General features: G+C 36.5%; 1 protein-coding gene across 5 annotated transcripts in view; it reads right to left on the bottom strand.

Moving 5' to 3' along the window:
- Window positions 1-14,526, bottom strand: part of LOC107196798 (uncharacterized) — a 31,534-nt gene extending 17,008 nt beyond the window's left edge. For 2 of the 5 annotated variants that reach the window (XM_049475283.1, XM_049475284.1), the window contains exons 1-2: window positions 3,276-3,388; window positions 1,297-1,527 (exon numbers count right to left, since the gene is read on the bottom strand). In XM_049475283.1, the coding sequence (XP_049331240.1) occupies window positions 1,297-1,527; window positions 3,276-3,288 (244 nt within the window). In that variant the 5' untranslated portion in view covers window positions 3,289-3,388. Of the gene's footprint in view, window positions 1-1,296; window positions 1,528-3,275; window positions 3,389-13,054; window positions 13,083-13,839; window positions 14,034-14,289 lie in introns of those variants that run through there. The other 3 variants (XM_049475288.1, XM_049475285.1, XM_049475289.1) reach the window with 3 other exon arrangements.
- Window positions 14,527-23,190: the final 8,664 nt, after the last annotated feature.

Below are 23,190 nucleotides of genomic sequence, written 5' to 3'. Positions count from 1 at the left end.
TTTTGATGCCTTCAGTGAGAATCTACAATGTAAATAGTCATGAAGATAAAGAAAACGCATTGAAAAAGAGAAGGTGTTTCCAAACTTTTGGCCTGTACTGCATATGCATCTACTCTGATTGTACAGTAGACATTTACCAATGACCTAGTTAGTCTTAGTAACAATCTGATAACATGATAAAGTGTCAGCACTTTAGACAGGAATTACGCTTCGTCATAGACTATATTAAACTGTCAGTGCCCCTTGGGCTTTACACAGGGCATTCTTTTAAAAATGGAAAGCACACGAGGAGAAAAGGTGAAGGATGTGGATTGAATCATGTAACGGTTCAAGCTGTAATAAACAGTGTGTCACTGTTTATAAAAAACACATTCCTTCTTCTGACTACTACATTTAATTATGTTTATTTTAGTGTTGTATAGCATCTGAAAACTGTAAGCATGTTTGGCTAAACCTAACTACATTAATGAATAAATAAATAAATAAATAATATATATAAGTAAATTTACATTTTTGACAACAGAGATTTAGTTATTTTTTAATATTGTGTTAACAATTTACCTAAATATTACCCCTGTCAATATTAACACGTCAATGCATATAATTCATCAGTACATTTTTTATATATTTTTTATATAAATCAATCATGTTACCAAAGTTTGCCCTAAGTTCCTGCCTCTTTTTACAGAGTCTTGTGACATATTAGCCATTTTATTAAACAACATAAATACAGTGTGACTTTTTATTTATGATAAAATATGGATTTCCCCTTTCTCTCTCCCACACACCGACACACAGCTGATGGCACATTTCCTGTTTCCAAATTATTGAAGGTAGAACATATAGCTATACTACTCTTTATTACCTCCATTAAGGCTTTCAGTTATACTCAGTAACGTATTAAAAGCACATTCAAATATTCTAATTTCAACAAAATCACAACTACCCTGAGATATTATAAAACAGTAATAAAAAAAAAAAAGGATCTAGTCTGCCAGGCCTAAATCACACTACACCATTATTTTTGCATTCCTCCCAAAATACAAGATGGTACCACCATTTAATTTACTAAATCCTCATTAATCACAAAATACTGTTGTAATTAATACAATAAACCTTTTGTAAACCGATTGCTGTAATTCATTTTGCCCAACACTGATTCTTTTATTTACATGTAAATACCCGAAATTAAAAGCTTATTGTTAAGAAGAAGATATGTATTTTTTTACATAAGCAGTGTATGTATCTTATATAATAGAAATGAAGTGCAGTGGGGAGTGTATATGCACATCTTACCTGGTAGGTTACCAAGAAAAGTTTCAATTGATTCTTTAAGTTGTGGATCAATATGACAGAAAGCCAGAAAGACATCACAATCCTTATCATTTATCGCCTCCTCTAGTTCAGGTCTTCGTTCACAAAGATAATTCTGTATGTCTGTGTGACACGCTAATGTCTGTCCAAGGCAAACAGTGAGGTATTTGCAGGAATCCTTAACTGTCTTGTCAGATGGAGAAGACTGCAGACCTGTAGTTAAATCACATGTAAAAATAAAAATAAAAAAAGACAATCATTCAGAGCTACTCCTGGAGTCTGAGTTGGCCATGTATTATAAAAGTCTCCACTAATAAAATACAGAATGTATCTCATTATTTAATGTAAACTACCGGTCAAAAGTTTTAGAACAGCCCTATTTTTAAGTTGTCAAGTAGCAGTGCTGTATGGCCCAGACAAGCTTTTTTTCCCTCTCATCTTAGGAATGACTTTATTACTGCACTTCACCTGTCAGACATCTAAATCTTCTTTTCACAGCTGAAACTAAGACTTGAATTAGTTAGGAATTTAAGGAGAATGTTAAGCTGAGCTAAAAGCACTGTTGCCACGTTTGTCAGCCAGACCTTACTTTCCTATACCAGTTTTCTTTTTCAAGTTTCCAAGAATCCTTTGAGGTCGTAAAAACAGTACTCACCGCTCTCTGGCTTTAGATGTAATTTCCCCAAAGAAAAATTTATACTTTTAATAGTTACAGAATTATCAGTGTTTCTAAAAGTGATGAAATGGGAAAGTGCTGTGTGTTAGTGTGTAAATGCTGCAGTAAAGGGTACAGTAACATGATCTGTTCCAACACTGCATTACTACAGAAAAAGGCTTCATAAATTGACATTTTTTTAAAATCCATTTCCAAAGCGCAGTCTATTTCTATTGGTACTTCCCATTGGTAAGCTGTTAACCAATGACTAAAACTGAATGCTAAAACAATTTATTTAGCTACAATATTTTTTCTGGATTTTTTTTACAATATACTTTTACAATATATTAATAATTTTGTTTGTTTTTACAATATTAAAATTACTTTTTTTCCAGTTTATAGTTCCCCAGCTGGCACACAGCTGACCTTCAACGTTGAAATGTGGTTGAAATATGGTTAAAGTAATGTCTGTTATAGTTTCAACATTGAAACAAAGTTGAAACAACATTTAATATTAAATGTTTGTGCAAACGTTAAATTTTAACATTGAATCAACACAATGTCCTCAACCTTCTGCCTTTTGAATTAGCATTTTACATTTCATCACCATATCATTTCAAAAAACGGTTGGATGGAGGGATGAAAAGTGGTTTTATTTGAAGTAATTGCTTTTTAATTTGGCACCAATTCTTCACCATACCTGGGCAGTATGTTCATGTTCTATTAGTTTTACTGTTGTGTTTTTGAGATCAGATGTTCATTAATCAGATTGGTAGTGGTGGGTAACATTCTTTATACTCAGCTTTACTACAGTGATAGAAGTTTAATTTTAACACTCTGTTAACCATAGGATTTTATAGTTTTAGTGAGCTATAGTTTATTAAAGGTTGAACGTATAACGTTAAACAACGTTGCCATAATCAACTGTTAATTCACTTTTTAAAATCAACACCAAACCCAACGTTAAAATGCCAGCTGTGTCATTTGTTTTTTTCTTAAAGGCCCTGGCAGTTTTTTTTTTTAAGTTGTGTACACTGGATTTTGTACCATTCCCGGTTACAGACAGGACCTAAAGAGCTTAACGTTAAATGTTAAAAAAAAGTGTGTATTATAAACTTTTGGCCGATAATTAATGTAATTATAGCTTTATACACAAAACAGCAGATTCATAACCTGACGAAAAACGAGGCTGAAGCACGAGCCTTGTTTTTAATATGAACAACAACCGCATGTTAAAGTCTGAAGGAGGTAATATTAATAACAATAATGAATGTTAGTCGGTGTAAATGAGCGCTATAGGACTGACCTGCTCCCTCCATGTTCAGTTCTGTTCAGCTGCAGCATTAAACTCTAAACCCTGAATCCCCGCGGTCTCTCCGGTAAAACCGCCGCTTTCACTTTCCATTTCTCAGAACAAACTGCAGCTCTGCTACGGGTTTCTCTACACCACGTGACTCAGCGGAACCAATCAACACCCGGAACCACACCTGTGTTCTGTCGAATTGTGCTACCTATCCATATGTGCTTCTATTTGCCAGTGCGCATGCGCGGACCCACCTTTTTACACGATGTGTTTTTATGCTAATTCTGCTGTTTTTGGGTGCAAATGTGTAAATGACAGCTATTAATAAAGTAAAATAAGATGAATACAATAAAGAAACATACAAAAACAGGACCAAATCTGCAGGCTTTTTTCTAGTATTTTTACGTTTTAAAAAAACGTTAGGGTAGCACGGTTTGACAGGGTAGCACATCTCGTCAGAACACCGGCCTGGTTTGGTCCGGACTTTCGGGCTTCTCAGTTTGTTTTGTCAAATAATGGAAGGCAGATCCAAAAATAAAACTGAAATAATAAAGATAAACTTAAAATGCGAATACCTTTTTGAGTTTTTTTGTATTTAATAATAATTCTTTAATTTTCATTTAATTATTCATTCAACCAACAGTTAATGTGTGCCAAACACAAAATTTTAACTAACACAAAAGTTATTTGTCATTTAACGTCATATCTAAAATAAAAAGCTTTATGGAAAAAGGAAAACTCAAACTTCAATTTAGCTTTGTGTTTTTGCAAGTTTCAAAATGAACTAAAACGGAATAAGCACTTATCTTTTCCTTTACAACTGTGATAATCTACTGATGTGACAAAATGCAAAACGGGTAAACAAAAGCCAAAGTGTCAGTTTAAGATTTAGTTTTTGTGCTTTGTCCTGCTAGTGGTCACACTTGTAAAAACATCTTAAATTAAAAAAAAAACAATCTACTGTTAATGAGATAAATAAATAAATATTTCCTAACTGTCTATAAATGTGAACCTCTGACCCCCTATTTTACTCAATTTTAAATAATTAATGAAGCATTCAATTAATTTTTAATGTATTTGTTTATTTATTACACTCCCTTTTTTGTTGTTAATATTATAGGTAAAAAAATATCAAAATAACATATGTTTGTGTTTTTATACGTAGCTTATACTAATATAATAAAAAAAAGGAAATTAAAAAGCCAGATTAAAAAGTCTTTTTTATGGCATAATATTTTAATGAGAGACCCCACTCACTCTACAGTTTCACTTTAGGACAAATAAAATAACAAAATATAATAAAATAATAAAATATGCACAATAATAAAAATATTTATGCCCTACAGATGCGCTGAAGTAGGGCTGCCACAGATATTTCTTTTTTCTTTATTTCATTATGAGACCGATTGGAAAACAATGCCTAATGAATTTAGGCCATTTACAGATAAGCTCCCACATAAGAACTGGCACATGAATGATAGATGTTGATTTTTAATACTTTGTATTGTATGATTACATAAAACACATAATTTACTTCTAAAGGTGAATACAGTCAGTGAATACAGTTAGATTTTTCTTGGTATGGGTAAATCACATAAAACCATTAAAATACCATTAACCATCAAGCAAGTTGTATCAGTGATTAATATTTTAACCACAGACTAGATATAAACACTTTAACTAACAGAAGAACAGGAGGATGACAGTAATGTTTTGTGAAAAGAAGAATCAAGAAGCCCTATCCGATGATGCATAATTAACACTAAAACCCATAATTCTGATCAGAAATCCTGCCCTATAGTAGCAGAGCATTCACTACACTTCATGCAAAGAAACAATCTGAAACAGAGTAGTGCTGAACATTGAAACGTTAGTTACTGCAGAATAGAACTTTGAAATGTGAATTTCAAACACACTTACTCTGAAACACAATGAATACACAGTCAGACTTTGTTGTTAAAGTAGCCTGTGCCCATTCTCATATTCTTAGTCTCATACTACTATTTTAAGCTGATGTACGTATATTTTGGTATTTGGGTGACTGAGGGCCATCTGGTGAGAATGGGTAATTGCACCATGCATGCGGAAGAATCATTTAAACTGGACAGGTGTGATATGGTCTCCTTTCAGAGTGGATGAATCCGATTCCAGGTTATGTTATGATGGAGGGCGGGGGAAAGAGAGAAAGTGAGAAAGAGAGAAATGTCAGAGTTGTTATATTCGGTTGTCTCTTTTTATTTGTGTAAATACTTTTTAATAATTAATACCTAGTTTATTTTTTTCATGATTAGCCAAATCCAGTAAATACTGTAGAAAATGTGAACAACTGAGAAAAGAAATATTGCAATAATGTGTGGGGGGGAAAGGGTCCATAGACCCTGACTGTTAATTCTCATGAAATAAGTTCCACCAATTAGAAACGACTGGTTGATTTCATTGTGATTTCATTATCATACTTATCACACAGAAATCTCCAAAATGGCAATTATACAGGATAAGAAAAAGAGCTTCTAACTTTTAACGTAAGAAAAAAAAATCAAAGTAATTTTTGACCATCTTCAGAGGTTCCTCATGATTCAGCAGCTAGTACGTGGAACATGTGCTTCTGCTTGTTCACATTTGTCCACATGCACCTTCTTCTTCCCCTTTAACAAAGAGAACAAAGGAGATGTGACAAAGGAACTGTACAGAGAAAGAAATGTGCTGTAATCTAAAAAAGAACAAACATCTTTTTTTTTCAGACAGTTAAAATCCTACTAAAGCTTCAGAATTCTTCAAGCATTTGAGCAGATCAGTGTCTTTCAGGAACAGACAGTGCACTATGATTGTATTCTGTCTGATTGAAGATCTGCTACTGCCTGCATTATTTTTGTTGGGGTCAATCATCTCATGAAGCAGAACCAGAACACTAGTGTCTACACACTGCAGTGGTACAAACAATGGCAAAGCTATGTAATTATCAATGCTGATACAGACTTAAAATAAACCCAACAAACCTGGAACATACATCCCTATACAACACATCTACTTCAGTAATTATATCCCAGTACATGCTATCTAAGACATATTATCATGGTACACACACATGGTAAGGCACCGGATTTTCGGATTTTTTTGTTCACAGTATAATAACCAGGTAAATAAATGATCTTGTACTCACTAAAAGAGTCATTCTTAAACCTCTTCAGTTGTGTGTCATCCTATAACAAACAGTGAGAATGTATGAATTGAGGACAAAAATACAGTCAAGTATTTTAATTAACTTATTTAGAAGAAATGTCAAAACAGAAATAAGCCTTAATAAGAACAGTGATGTTTTTACTGAAACTTTACTGTTTTGCAGTATATATATTGATTAATCACAACCTCCGACATGTGGAGAACCCAAGAGGAGGAGAAAAAAAAACAATCATATTTTTCTAAATCAGGTAAAATATAAGAAAAAGTGCCTCATTACATGAGAGATAGGCACATTTAAGTTTACTTTGCCTTTCAAAGTAAAATTACTGTGATTGTTGTCTGAACAGTTATAGACAAGTTTGAAAACATTTCACACTTGTTTTAGTGCTTTGGTAAGCTACACTATGAGTCCATACAGCTAGCATGATGTTAGCCCAAAACTACTGGATGATGCATTTTTTCCAAAATGGTAGGGTTGAGGTGATTTGTGACAAAGGGCCTGGGGTAAATTGTGCCACTTATGAATATTTTAAACATATATTTTCGTAATTGTACATTGTATTCTTACATTTCATCACTAAAACTATGTGACATTCTTAACTTTAGACCAAAAATATAAATAGACCATCATGCCATGGAGTTATAAGAGGAAGACATGCAGGGAGGAATTAAGAGATATGCTAATTATGTTAATAAACGTTTAATCTTTGCTAGGATGTGATTGTTTTTTTAGGCCTTGTTTAAGAAAATTGAGCTTTGGTGTGCTCATATCTGTGACCTTTTGAAGGACTAACACTTTTTACTGTTCACTACGGAATTCCATTTGTGTCTCTTAATTTAAAATCGTTTTTATCTCTTTAATATTAACCTACAAAGTAGAAAATCAATTAAACACATGAATAAAGAACAAAACATTGAATGAGAAGGTGTGTCCAAAGGAATTAAGGTGTTTCAGGAAGATATTTCAAGAGATATGCTCAAATTGGCCTTTGATGTTGTAAAGTAACTTTAAATAAACCTTAAATTAGTACTTTTGTATTGAATTTGTCTAGCTTTTGTATCAATATATACTGTTTTACTTCAGTAATCAATGGCACAATTATCCCCAATGTATTCTCTCCAAAGACACAACCTACCCCACAACTTTTCAAAAAGCTGTTTTTTTTAAATACTATATTTCAGATCCAAAGTGACTGTTTCCAGGGATGCACCACATCCTGAAATATATGTACATATTTTACTGAAAGCATTACTGTCATGGTCTCGCTTTAAGGTCGGTTTAAGTAAAAACTGGCACAAATCACCCAACTCTCCCCTACAAAATATAAGTGGGTAGTATATGCAAAACAATATTGACAGAAAATATTTAACATTACCAAATAGAACCCTATAAGAAAACATTCTAAGCATACTAAGGCAGAGTAACAGCAGCAAATGAGTATGGGGATGAATCGACATAAATTCTTCATTGGTAGGTATTTGGAGATGAGTAGGTAAATATATTTATTGGTTAGTTGGTTAATTGGTAGTGGCATGTCTCCCCATCTTTCCACCCCTGAGCCAGCCTTGTCTACTCATCCCCATACCCCTGCCAATGATCCAATGATCCAGCCCTGTCTCCCTATACTCTCAATTACTGGTAGGGATGTAAGGATGACTAGATTGGTCTGCATAAGTGATTTATTAGTATGAGGATGGAGAGACAGGGCTGGATCATTGGCATGGCTACAGGAGTGAGTAGACAGGGTTGTTTCATTGGTTTATTGGTTCTTTGGTAGATGGGGAGACAGGGGTGGTTTATCAGTTGGGGTATGGGCATAAGCAGACATTGCTGGGTTATTGGTTTAGCTACAGGGAGGAGTAGATAGGGTTGGTTAATTGCTTTATTGGTTCATTGGTTCGAATTATGGGGTGAATAGGCAGGACTGGTTTATTGGTAGGGGTATAGGGATAAGTAGACAAGGCTAGTTCATTGGTTCATTAGTAAGGCTATAGGGATGAGTAGAAAGATGTAGAGAAATGGGGAATACAAAAATCATGTTCTACTATTAATTATGTACACATTATTATGGTAGTAAAGTATATTTATTGCGCATGTTCTACTATTATTTATGTACACATTACCGCTGGTGGTGAAGGCTATTTATTGTGCAGCTGGCTGTCTAAGTGTAACTCCTTCTGAAGGGACTGCTTCCAGTTCAGTGTTTTTATTTACTGTAATTCAGAGCTAGGGGAAATAGGAGTCATTAAAATGTGTGAAAAATGTGGGAATGTGAGATTAGAGCCAACTATGTACAATACAAAAGCTACACACATCTAAAAAAAATGTCCAAAAAGGCTAAAAAGATCAGAAAAAAGTAATCAAGATACCTGAGACTCAATCCACGCTAAAACTCTGCGGTAAGCTTCCTCATTTTTACTGCAACTCAGTATTCCTCTGTCCTCAAAGAATAGACAGTCCACTGCAAGTGTGTTTTTCCCGGCTACAGATTTGCTGCTGTCAGGAACGATGCTCTCTGCATCAAACGTGTGATGTAGCACCACCAGAACCACAGGCTGAGAACCTGAAAAGCATGTTGCAAAGCCATTTTTGTGAAAATGTGATTTTTAAATATTATTTTTTTATTTACCATATCATTATTTTGTATATATAACTTCACAGAAATGTTTTGTAGCACTAGTGATTTAATTCTCTTCAGAATACTATATTATATTAATATCAGTATGTGTTACCTTGTGTTACATTACTAAGTTTTCGTAGTGATGCTTCAATGTCAACCACAGCTTGAGAAACAACGGGACAGAAACACAGAATGACGTCACACTCCTCCACTGTAAACACCTCCCGCAGGCCTGCTCTTCGATCGCAAAGGGTTTTCACAAATTCCTTGTGAGAGTCCAGTGTTTTCCCAGTAAAAAAAATGAAAACTTTTATGAATTTCTTTTTCATCTGAGGCAGACCTGAAAAAAGAAAACAGCCATCATCGCTTCAGAAAAACAGATGCCAGATTAAGGAAATGCTTGAAAGAAAACATCAGTTTAGAGTGGTTTAGTAAATAGTCAATGAGGAAAAATAGAGATGGTGCCAATGTTATACAGGAGTCTATAATACATATACAGCCATTTATTTGGTTCTTTTATATGTATGTGGTTATATCAAAAACCACCAGTAAACCACAAGTTTACAAGTTTTACCACAATTATAATGCTCAAATTTTGTTTCTACAGCAGGGGTGCCCAAACTTTTTTGTTGGGCCACACTCTGTAATAAAACAAATAATGAAATATACCACTTTAAATAATACATTTTCCTGATTATTTCATTTACACACCATTTTACTTGACTTACTGTCTTTATCTTTGACAGTGTTGTGTAAACTAAGATTTTTCAAATTGATGTTTAATTTCATGTCTCTTAATATTAAACTTTTAGACTCTTTTGACTGTTTTTCTGCGCTAGAAATGCGCACCCTGTCCGCTTTTAGACTTTTTTGACCGTTTTTCTGCACTAAAAATGCGCACCCTGTCCGCTTTTAGACTCTTTGCCCCATTTTTCTGCGCTAGAAATGCGCACCCTCTACGCTTTTAGACTCTTTGCCCCATTTTTCTGCGCTAGAAATGCGCACTCTCTCCGCTTTTAGACTCTTTTGCCCCGTTTTTCTGCGCTAGAAATGCGCACCCTCTCCGCTTTTAGATTCTTTTGCCCCGTTTTTCTGCGCTAAAAATGCGCATTCTCTCCGCTTTTAGACTCTTTGCCCCGATTTTCTGCGATAGAAACGGGCACTTTCTCCACTTTTAGACTCTTTTGCCCCATTTTTTTGTGCTAAAAATGCGCACTCTCTCCGCTTTTAGACTCTTTGACCCCGATTTTCTGCGATAGAAATGTGCACCCTCTCCGCTTTTAGACTCTTTTGCCCCGTTTTTTTGCGCTAGAAATGCTTTCATTCTATTTCTAAAATACCTCGCGGGCCGCTCCACAAAGGGAAACGGGCCGCAAATGGCCCGCGGGCCGTAGTTTGGACACCCCTGTTCTACAGACTATTCTGCTTCACAATACAGTATTTTTACCCGTCAGCCACAAATCTCTCAGTAAATAATAAACAAAGCTTAAATGAGTAATGATTTTTATTTATTTATTGCAATGTTGGAATATCACTGACCTGGAAGTTTTACGGCTTCTGATAAAGAAAACTTCAGAAGAAAAAAAGAAGACATTAGCTCATGACAATAAATTACAGATCATTATAAAAGCATCAGGACAGAAAAATTGGCAAGTGTCATTTTTAAGGCATAAACACAGCACAGACCATGCATAGTGATTTCTGTGCTAGATAAGATTAAAAGCTTTACAAAAATGTAAAAAATTTGGTCCTGAGATCGTCACCTGTAAAATCAAAACAGAAATACTGAGATATAAAGTTGCAGCAGTCTCTTAAAACTAACTTTATAAAGAGATTCAAATGACCAGTCACCTCATTCAATTTCTCCTTCATTTTCCCCAGTTCTTTAGATGCCTTTAATTTAGTCTGTTTAGTACCAAGCGAGAAAAAAAATTATTAGGAATAATCAGTCATATTATTGTCTACAGCAAAGATCATATTTCTAGAAGAATTTCTGTTTGTTCTGCAATTTATTAGTGAAAGATTTTTCACTTGTCTTTGTGCTGGTCTGTTTAAGGGAGGAAAGAATCATATTAACCTTATTGTGCACCAAAGCACTAAAACGACAGGTACAGCGGCCCAAAAATACTGTTTTTAAACAAATGTCCACTACATACAAACGTCAACCAAAATAATATTTTGACAGTTAGGTCATGCCCTCAGTATGATTGAACCCACAACCATGTAAACACACCTCCCAAAAAATATGTTAGGCGAATTGGACATGCATTATCACACCACAAGAGTATGTAAATCTGAGAATGATCTGCTTAAACTTGTAGTTTATAAACAAAAGAAGAACTTTTTAAATCAATATCATCTACACCAAGTATTTTTCAGACAATTATCTAACTTTCCTTTGAAACTGTTAAGTGTTGTGTAAAGCTTACTGCTGTGTTGTCTGGTGACATTAATCCCTGTAAAAAGAAACAGCATTGTTAGTTCCATCAATTCAGCTTTTCTTTATAGGTGAACTGACAGAATCATGAATCATACCTCACCTTAGTTATTGGCAGTTGTGCAATTTTACGCAATGAGGACTCATTTTGAGGGCACTGCAGTAATTCTTCATTCTCATGGAAGAGAAAGTCCACTTTAACCATATTTCCTCTGGTTACAGTTCCACTGATATCTGTAATGTGCGCTGGGTCATACGTCTGATGGAGCACCATCAGAACTACAGGCTTAGAGTCTGTAGAAAAAGACATTTCAGAGGATAGCACTGTTACATCAGTAACAATATCATCATGCTAATCATGTAGTATTAATAAAAGGTATATTTTCACACCAGTGTCGTTTAAAAAGCAAAGTCTCTTATAAACATATCTACGCCGTTGGGCATGGTGGTCTGGAAGGGAGGTGTGTTCAGGTAAATTCCTTTGTGTATTGCTATCTTGGCAACTTTTGAGCCATGAATCATGCTTTGATACCAAAGACACACTGACACAGCCTAAATCACGGAGTGCAGTTGATGGCTCGCCTACAGATTGCTAAAATGGGCTCTAGAAGTGTATTCTGTCACAAACATTTTATCACAACCATTTTATATTAAAGAAGACAGCTAATTTTTAAACAACCTTGTTAGTCTTGATAATAATCTGATAGACAATACATGACATTATAATTTAACTAATTTTAAATCTGAGAAATGAGAAGTGTAGGATGTGGATTAATCAATGTAGAACATTACTGCTAAAGAGTATTTCTGCACATAAAATGCATCTAGCTAGTTTGCATTGCTTTGTGTGTATTTACAGAACCATAGTTTATTTAATCCACAGAGTATAATAAAGTCACAGATCATAAAGGGGGTTAAACACACTTCCAAAGAATTACTGAAGTGGGTTATTTTTCCTGTAGCTGACTGCAAGCAGATCAAATGCAGGAATGTGTGTATAGTTAAAAATTAAATTAAGCTATGCAGGTAAAACATTAAATAACTTGACTTCATACTGTCTGCGGTAAAATAAAACTCAAAGTAAATCTAAGAAACACTGCATTTCTATATTTTCTTTTTGTTTTTGGGCTGTAGATTTCACATATGAGCTGTATATATAACTTGCATACAAATAATTGATAACAATAGTGAGTGTAGTTGCATGTCTTACCTGGTAGTAGCGAGTAAAGTCATTGTTCTTTCAATGTCATTTTCACCTTGTGGTATACTATGGCAGAAAGCCAGAATTACATCACACTCCTCCGCTATTAACACCTCCTGAAGTTCAGGTCTTTGTTTTTGAAGGTACTGCATTATGCTCTCATGACACTTGACACGTTTTTCCAGGTCTGATAATGAGGTATTTGTGCAGAGGTTGTTTAACCATCTTTCCAGTTGTGCAGGGATCTGCATCTGTAGTTAAATTAAAAGTATAGCATGAAAAATTCATTAAAAATATCAAACACGTTTATTTTTGTTACAGAACAGTAACCACATTGGCTTACTTTTAATTGCAGGTTTCTTTTTTTTCATCTGTAACATAAATATGATATTTTGAACAAACAATTGATCAATGAGCTTAAATATGAAAACTCTTGATTATTTTGGAACAAATGTAAACTGCTATATATTTTGTTTTTAAACACAATTACCTTAATACACTGCCTGGCAATATAAAAAGTCTCCACCTGGATTTTTTTTTTTTTTTGAATAAGTAAATGATGTGGGGTTGATGCTGCAGTTGTTCAGATCTAGGTTCAGCAACAGTATGTGCTAAAAGAATTAGGTCAGCTGACTACCTGAATATACTAAATATAGAACAGGTTATTCCATCAATATATTTTTTTCTTTCTAATATTCCAAGATGACGATGTCAGGATTCATGGGGCTGGAATTGTGAAAGAGTGGTTCAGGGAGCATGAGATCATTATTTTCACTCATGGATCTAGCTTTACTCCATTAAGAATCTTTGGGATTTGCTGGAGAAGGCTTAAATGAATGCAACACTGGATTGAAATAAACCTTGTGACATTGCAGAAGCTTATCAAAACAACCAGAGTCTTATTGCTGCAACCAAAGCTAAAGGCGGTCCAACAAAATATTAGAATATGTGACCTTTTTTTTAGTGGCAACTTTCTTTTTTTGCCAGGCAGTGTACATTAATACAAGTGTACGTTATGTTTAGTTTATTGTTTTGGGTTTCTGTGAAGACACAATACACAACAGTGTTACTAAAACCAATTCAGTTTTCTTTATACATGAACTGGTGTAACCATGAATCACACCTCACCTCAGAAATAAGCCAATGTGAAACCTTGTTCATTGAGGACTCATTCTTAGTGCACGGCAGTAATTCTTCATTCTCATGGAACAGAAAGTCCACATCCAACATAATCTCTCTGGTAAAAAATCCACTTCTATCTGGAACCACATGCTCTGGGTCAGATGTCTGATGAAGCACCACCAGAGCTACAGGCTTAGAGTCTATAGAAAAAGACATTTCAGAACAAGTTCAGAGGAGTACACTGTTTAATGAATAAATGTAATGCTGAATGAATATTTAGCATTAGTACAAGGTCCTTATAAGTGTATTATGTCACAAACATTTTATTACAACTATTTTATATTAAAGGAGTCATCTTTTACCATGTTTGGTTTTGCGCTGTAGATTTCACATATGAGCTGTATGTAATTTACATACAAGAATTTGGTGAAAATAATGGGTAAACGCATGTCTTACCTGGTAGGTTGTCAAGAAAATTCATTGTTTCTTGAATGTCAGATCCACCTTGTGGGTCAATACAACAGAATGCCAGAATGACATCACACTCTATCGCTGTAAACACCTCCTGAAGTTCAGGTCTTTGTTTTTGAAGGTACTGCATTATGCTCTCATGACACCTGAGTGTCCTTCCAGGTCTGATAATGAGGTATTTCTGCAGAGGTTGTGTAAACAACTTTACAGTTGTACAGGGATCCAGATCTGCAGTAGAATGAAGTGAAAAGAAACTGAGTAATGAATGAAACCAGGGCTGCTACTAGGGGTCATGGAGTTACATCTATCTAATACAAGTATTGTATACAATTCAATGATATATATTATACAATATATAATGTGTGTTGATTGCGTTAATATTGTAAAAGATCATTTAGCGTAACAAAGAGTAACACTATACATCATACAAAACATACAGAGCATTAAAATAAATAAATAAATAAATAAAAAATAAAAAGAATAAAATTGAGATGCTGTGACATGACCTTAAAAAGGCGGTTTATGCTTGAAAACCCACCAAAGTGGTGGAATTACAACAATTCTGTAAAGAAGAGTGGAGCAAAATTCCTCCACATCGCTGTAAAAGACTCATTGCAAGTTACCGCAAACGCTTGACTGCAGTTGTTGCTGCTTAGGGTAAAACAACCAGCTATAAGGTTTAGTGGGCAAAAGGTTTTTCACACAGGGTCATGTAGGTTTTTTCTCCCTTAATAATAAAAAGCTTAATTGTTTACTTGTGTTGTCTTTGACTATTACATTTGTTTGATGATCTTGATCTCAGTTTGTCACTGAGTGACAAACATGCAGAAAAAGTAATCATGAAGGGGGCAAACACTTGTTCACACCACTGTATGTATAGTGCTACGTAAAATATAGTAGATGTGAATATGGCGTGTTTATTTCTGTAACAGAACAGTAAACACATCGACTTACTTTTATTGTCAGGTTTCTTTTCTTCTATCTGTAAAAAAAATGTTTTTTTTTTTAACAAATACATTCACATACAGTGTTCTTTACTAGTATCTTGAACTTAGATATGTATAAAAGCATTTTGCATAGATATTGAAAACAGTTTTACAGGTCTGTAAATAATGAAAGAATAAAAACAATTTACTTAATAAAGCTTTGATTATGGCTAACTAACTTTTCCAAAATAACTTCATTAATTAAAGCAATTAGATACCTTGGTGTCAATCAACTTCAAAACTGTCCTGAAAGCTTCTCCATTCTGACTGCAGTGTAGTATTCCACGATCTTCATAGAACAGACAGTCCACTGTGAGTGTGTTCTCTCTAAACACAGATCTGCTGCTGTCTGGAACTGTGCACTCTGGGTCAAACGTGTGATGGAGAACCACCAGAACTACATCCTTTGTAACTGACAAACAAAAAAGTTTAGTGTTAGTTTAGAGAATGATAAAACCCCTATACTTCAAGAAACACAGCCGAGGTCAAAACTGTATCTGTTCTAAATAACAAAAAAGACTGAATCTGCTTTAGATGATCTACAGTGACATGCAAAAGTATTCATATCCCATGAACTTTTCCACATTTTTTCACCTTAAAACCACAAACTTAAATGTATTTTATTGAGATTTTAAGTGATAGACAAACACAAAGTATTGCATAAGTGTGAAGTGGAATGAAAATGGTACGAATACATGGTCTGAAATCTGAAAAGTGTGACATGCAAAAGTATTCAGTTTTACTCTAAAACCCCTAAATAAAATCATGCTCTTACTGTGAGACTGCACCGGAAGAGGGGGGAGGCAGGGCTCCACGCTGACAGTCACACTGTCTACTGCTCTTTGGTCCAATCAATTAATCAAGTAATTTAAAAACCAGGACATTTCCTCTAGGGCTGGCCCGAATAGCGTTTTTTGAGCTCCGGATATTCGGCACTGATTCGAAGCGAATATTCGAATATTCGTTTTTAAAAAAAGAGGTAAAAAAATAAATAAAAAAAAGCAAATCACGGCCCCTTTAATCCACTGAAAAATGTTCAATTTGCTCTGACCGACGAGACATATTCACCCCGGATTTTTGGTGTTTTTATCCCCCATATTTTTTCTGTGTTTTTAGCTCAGATTTCTTTGTGTTTTCATCCCGGAATTTCTGCTGCCCCACACGCGGCTTATCCGCTGCATAAGCAGGCTAGGAGGCTGCTGCTGCACGGTTTCTCCGCTGCGCAAGCCAGCCCAGTAAATTGCTGTTTGTGTTTTCACACTTAGGCTATTTGCTTAAAAAAACAAACAAAAAAAAACGTTTGTTCAGGAAGTATTTTATATTCTTAAACATTGTTAATTATATTAGAGGACAGTCATTGTAAACTGTACTTGGTCTATTTCGGTTAAAGGATTGTGCAGGGCATATTACTGATTTTGTATTTTTGCACTTGGGCTATAAGCTCAATATTAAATATTTCGTTTGTTTAGAAATTATTTTATATTTTAAACCATGTTAAATTATATTAGAGTAGAGGAAAGTCATTGTTAATGACGTTATTGTACTTGGTCTATTTCGGTTTAAGCATTGTGCAGGGCATAGCCGTATTACTGATTTTGTATTTTTGCACTTGGGCTATAAGCTCAATATTAAATATTTCGTTTGCTTAGAAATTATTTTATATTTTTAAACCATTTTAAATTATATTAGATAAGAGGAAATTCGTTCAGACATCATTTTTGTAGGCCAGGCTTTTGTAACCGATTTAGCCCCTACTGTTGCCACATTACCCCTTACGTTTTATTATATAAATCAGTTTCGAAGAGCCTGCATTTTTTTTTATCATGTATAATAGAGGTCTGCGCGAGACTGATTTTTAAACCCACTCTTCCACGCTCCGCGTTTCTGTCTCGTTACCGCTCCGCAAAAAAATTGCTTCTTTTAATCCCGCGCCCGCCCGCCACATATAGTGCGGTCCCGTTCCTTACCCCAGTCCAAACACCATCGGTGTGTGCGTGTGTGTGTCGGTCCATCCTGCGCGTTGAGAGTTTTCTTTAGGTTTTTTTTTTTTTTTTTACAATTATTACAGTTTTCTTAACTATTTATTAATTTGCTCCCGCATCGTCTGGATTAAACTCCCGCTCCAGCCAATAACAGTTCAGTTCTGTCCCGCGCGCAAGATATTCTGACGGGACCCGCGAAAACAGAAGTGGTTAGAGTGAGGTGGAACTCTGGAAAGGAGAAAAAAAACGAATATCCGAATACCAAAATTAAAAACCGAATACCTACTCAACGAACGAATATCCGAATACCCGAATATTCGGGTCCAGCCCTAATTTCCTCACTTTCTGAAAAAAAACCTGGGACGCGGGTTTAAATATGGACGTTTGGTCACCCTAGTACTGGGCCATGCACTGGACCCAGTGGAGGTAGTGGGAGAAAGGAGGATGTTGGCCAAGCTGGCATCCATAATGGAGAACACTTCCCACCCACTACAGGAGATGATCACAAGACTGGGCAGCTCCTTCAGTGATCGGCTTCTCCACCTGCGGTGTGGAAGGGAGAGATACCGCAGGTCTTTCCTGCCTTCAGCCGTGAGGCTTTATAACCACCCCCTCCCCAGGCGGAGCATTAGACACTCTGGGTTATAAATGCACTCCACACTATACTCATCCATTATACCTGGGATGTGTCCAATATTATTATTATTTAATTTTATTTAATCTATTTATTTATTAATTTTTTATATACTTTTTGCATTTTGTTTCTTGTATTCATAGGCGTAGGAACCGGGGGGGATGGGTGGGACATGTCCCACCCAATATTAGAAACAGGTGGATTTGTCCCCCCCAAAAATGATATCAGTTCGCTCAGGTCAGCTGTACTATTAATGAGGAGACAGACCGGACCAATCACGGAGCCGGTTCAGGTATTAAGTCACGCCTCTCAGTAGAAACAGCCAATCAGCTTGCTGGTTTTGCGGCGCGCGGAGCAGAGGCAGTTTGCTGTTGGGGAAGCCCCGCCCCCTCGCTGTGAGATTTAGCAGCGGGATCGGGACGCAGCAGCTTCAGCTGATTTTAAAACAGATCTGGATATACGGAGATTTTTCTAACAGAAAGGTAACGATAGGCTAACCACGTAAACTGTGATGATATGTTTCTGATAGCTGGTTAAAAATACACGTCTCTGAATCAGCACACAGTTTAAACCCACTGTGATTAATAAACTGCAGCTGTGTTAGTGTGTAAGCTTATCTTTGGAATTAGCTAGATTTGGAGTCACGGAGGAAAAAAATAAAATATATATGTAATGTTTCCCTGTACCTGATCAGTTTAATTTAATCACTTTAATTTTCAAACTGTTTATTCATTTAGGATTACAGGACTTACTGTGAGCTATAATGAACGAAAATTGATTTAACTAACTATCTAGAAGCTGGATGTAGATGATCGCCAGAATTTCGTACAGTACTTTAAGTTGGTAGTTTAAAGCAGTTACTTAACCCCGATCACTGCCCTAAACTAGCCCCCTATGGAGCCTAAATTAATCATGTATATCCACCAGAGGAAGCTCTAGAATATGCAGAACAGTTTTAATATGCAGTAGAATATATAAGAACTGGGTTGAGAAACACTGCTGTAACGTAACTTCTGTTCATTTGTATTTCACAGTAAGACCACATGTCCTGACGTTTATAAAAGTCTCTATGAAACGTAAAGTTACTTTCTTTTACATAAAAGGACATCATCTTAAGAAGAGCTCTCAGTAGAAAAAAATAAAAGTGCAGGAGAAAATGTAAATATACAACAGAATTGACATGCCAATACATAATAATAATAATAATAATAATAATAATAATAATAATAATAATAATAATAATAATAATAATCTGTTATATTATTTTAAATATTAGGTGATAACTCAGACATTGCTTGCATAATTTTTCTAACAACAGTAGCTGTAATGTGGAGTAACATGTTTAGGTTGTAAAATCACCTTATAATAATAATTTACTTTTAATTAATAGTAATTTCCACAAATGTTGTTCTAGGAAACTATTGGGTGGGCTTGGGTTCATTAATTAATAGTAATTTCCACAAATGTTGTTCTAGGAAACTATTGGGTGGGCTTGGGTTCATATTGGCAAATGTGTCCCCCCCAATATCAAGCCCGCTCCTACGCCCTTGCTTGTATTTTCTGTATGCTGCTGAAACAATGCAAATTTTCCCTGAGTGGGATAATAACAAAGGCTATCTATCTATCTGAACAAACATGGAGACCGAGGAACATGAAGACCAAGGAACTCACCACAGAGGTCAGAGATAAAGTTGTGGAAAAGTTTAAAGCAAGGTTAAATTATAAAGAAAATATCCCACACATCCCAAGAAGCACTGTATGTTTAATCCATTGTCCAAAAATAGAAAAAGTATTCTACACCTGCAAACCTACAAAGACATGGTTATTCACTTTTCTTTCAGCAGGGACAAAGAAGCTGGTCAGAATTAATGGGATGGAAGATGGATGGAGCTAAATACAGGGCAATCCTGGAAGAAAACCTGTTGATGGCAACAAAAGACTTCCAGCAAGACAATTACCCTAAACATACAGCTGCAGTGGAATGTTTTAGATCAAAGGATATTCATGTGTTAGAATGGCCCAGTCTTAAATCGCATTGAGCTTCTGTGGCAAGATGTGAAAATTGCTGTTCACAGATGTTTTCCATCCAACCTGGCTGAGCTTGAGGTGTTTTTAAAGAGGAATGGGGCAAAAGTCTCAGTCTCTAGATGTGTAAAACTGCTTATTAGCTGTAAACAGCTGTAATTGCAGCAAATGGTGGCTCTACTAAGTATTGATATAGGGGGGCTGAATACTTTTTAGATTTTTATTTGATAAAAATTTTGAAAACCATGTAAAATTTTCGTTCCACTTTCCACTCATGCAATACTTTGTGTTGGTTAATCACTTTTTTGTAAGGTGTGGTTGTAAGGTGACACATCTTGGAAAAGGTCAAAGGGTATGAATACTTTTGCAAGCCACTGTATAATGGAGTAATCAGTATCAGAATGTTCATTACCCGGAAAATCGTTAAGTTTCTGCAGCGCAGCTTCAATGTTAATTCCAGCTTTAGAAACAACGGGACAGAAACACAGAATGATGTCACACTCCTCCACTGTAGACACTTCCTGTATTCCTGCTCTTCGACTGCAGAGGGTTCCTACAAACTGCTTATGAGAGCCCAGTGTGTTCCCAGTAACAAAACTGAAAACTTTCACTGTTTTGGGTGGTGTTGGAGGTGGAGCTGGAGAAATAAATGTTAACTGAATTACTGAAATAAAGTAACTTTTCAAATATATTCTATTTTTTTGAGATGGCCCTGAATAACCTGACGTCAAACGAGGCTGAAGCACGAGCATTGTTTTTAATATTGTAGCGAGCACAGGGGGTGGGTCTGTTATCCTGTGCGTGCTGCTGCTGTATGCCTGTGTGTGAGAGGATGTCAGGTGTGGGGCCTCCCTCTTAGGTGGGGTTATGCAGAGTGGGGGGCACCACTCTGAATCTACCATCCGGTAGATTCTTAGTCAGTTTAGTGACCTTAGGGCTGTTTTCACTGAATGTCTTGCCTTGGGTTTAACTCTCCTTGCTCTTGTAAGGGCAATAAGTGAGCGGTTCCCTGTTGAATAAAAAGAGCTTTTGATCTACCTCGTCTCCCGAGTCAATGGCTTCCTCGCGATCGCTACACTGGTGTCAGAAGTGGGATCTGGCGGCCGAGACGGACGAGCTGGACCAGCTGATCCGGAGGCGGCACAGAAAAAGGATCCAGCGGCGAGGCAGCGACCCACGGGAGGAGGGTACCGAGCGTTACGCCTGCCCTTCCCTACCCGACGGGGCTAGTCAGCCACAAGGCCGGCTGACTGGCGAAGACTCAAGGGAACGGCGCCGTCAGCAGAACGACGGCAGCGGTCAAGAGCGGGAAGACGGCGGCCGCCAGCAGCGAGACGGCGGCGGGCTGCCTGGTGAAAGAGACGGCAGCCGGGGATGGAGCGTCCAGGACCACGCCCCGTCCACCGCAGCGTTGACGGCGACGGCTGCAAGCGTCAATCTCCCACGCTACAGTGGAGAAGTCGCCTGGGAGCCGTACGAGGCACAGTTGGCGGTGGTGGCCAAGCACTACGGCTGGGCCCCGGCGATGATCGCTACCCAGTTATGCTTAGCCCTGGAGGGCAAGGCGCTACAAGTGCTGGTGGACCTGCCGGCAGAAGAGCACGGGGACCTGGAAGCGCTCAAAGCCGCCCTGCGCCAGCGCTTCAGCAAGACTCCTCAACCGCAAGCTCTTCGCCAGCAATTAAGAGAGAGAAAGCGGGAAAAAGGAGAGAAGCTGGGCGTCCTCGCAGCGGAACTCCGAACGCTGGTGAGGCAAGCATACCCCATGTTTTCCAGCCAAGCCCGCGACGAGCTCGCGCTTGACGCATTTTTCAATGCGCTAGCGCCGGGCAGTCTCCAACGTCACGTGAAACTGTCGAAAGTGACATCGCTGAGCCAAGCGGTGGAGGAGGCGGAGAGGGCGGAGCTTATCCTCATGGATCCAAGACCCGCATCCTGTTATCTGGTGGAAGCCGAGGTAACAGACGAGGTACGAGCGGCTCGAGTTTACACAGCGGAGGCCTCCCCACGCACTCTGCGATGTTGGCGATGCAAGCGGCGGGGGCATAAGGCGAGCCCAGATAGCAAAAAGCATTCTGGCCGGATCCGGGCCGAGTCTATCACAAGTTCCGCGCCGGATCCGTAAAACGGTTCTGGGCCGGGGTCCAGATGCACAACGGGCCAAAACCGTCACGGATCCGTTTTACGGAGTCAAAAAGATACTGGGCCAGCACCAGTCCAGACCAAGCGTTTCAGGTGTTCCTTTAGACCGAATATGGGCCGGATCCGCTTACCTTTACACTCGCTGGAACAGGTCCGTTACAGATCTGGACCAGATCTGGATCAGCTCCGGATTAGTTCCGTATTAGCTACGGCCAAGCCACGGCCTTTTCACGTTCCCCAGCCTACTTATTAATGATTATAATGACATATTTCAAAATAAAAGTAGTAAAGAAAGAGCACTAAGCTATTTGACTTCTTTTTACATTGATAAATTAAAAGAGTTTAATACAGTACATTAAATTACAAATGCAATATTTAAATAATATAATAAAAAAACATTAGTTGTAAATGCAATCCTTAATTAGGTTAGCTAAATGAAATACAATAATTATAAAAGCAATACTTAATTAAGCTAATTAAATAAAATACCATAACTTATATATGCAATACTTAATTAAGCTAATTAATGAAAGTACCATCAGTTATAAATGCAATACTTAATTAAGCTAATTAAATAAAATACCATCACTTATAAATGCAATACTTAATTAAGCTAATTATATAAAATATCATCACTTATAAATGCAATATTAATTAAGCAAATTATATAAAATATCACTTATAAATGCAATATTAATTAAGCTAATTCAATAAAATACCATCACTTATAAATGCAATACTTAAGCTAATTAAAATAAAATACCATCACTTATAAATGCAATACTTAATTAAGCTAATTATATAAAATATCATCACTTATAAATGCAATATTAATAAAGCTAATTCAATAAAATACCATCACTTATAAATGCAATACTTAAGCTAATTAAAATAAAATACCATCACTTATAAATGCAATACTTAAGCTAATTAAAATAAAATACCATCACTTATAAATGCAATACTTAAGCTAATTAAAATAAAATACCATCACTTATAAATGCAATACTTAAGCTAATTAAAATAAAATACCATCACTTATAAATGCAATACTTAATTAAGCTACTTAAATAAATTTTGATTTCAATTAAACAATTTATAAATCAACAGGCATTAA

The sequence above is a fragment of the Astyanax mexicanus genome, chromosome 1 (assembly GCF_023375975.1).
Source record: "Astyanax mexicanus isolate ESR-SI-001 chromosome 1, AstMex3_surface, whole genome shotgun sequence".
Lineage (NCBI taxonomy): Eukaryota > Metazoa > Chordata > Actinopteri > Characiformes > Acestrorhamphidae > Astyanax > Astyanax mexicanus.
This window is presented reverse-complemented; position numbering and strand designations above follow the sequence as displayed.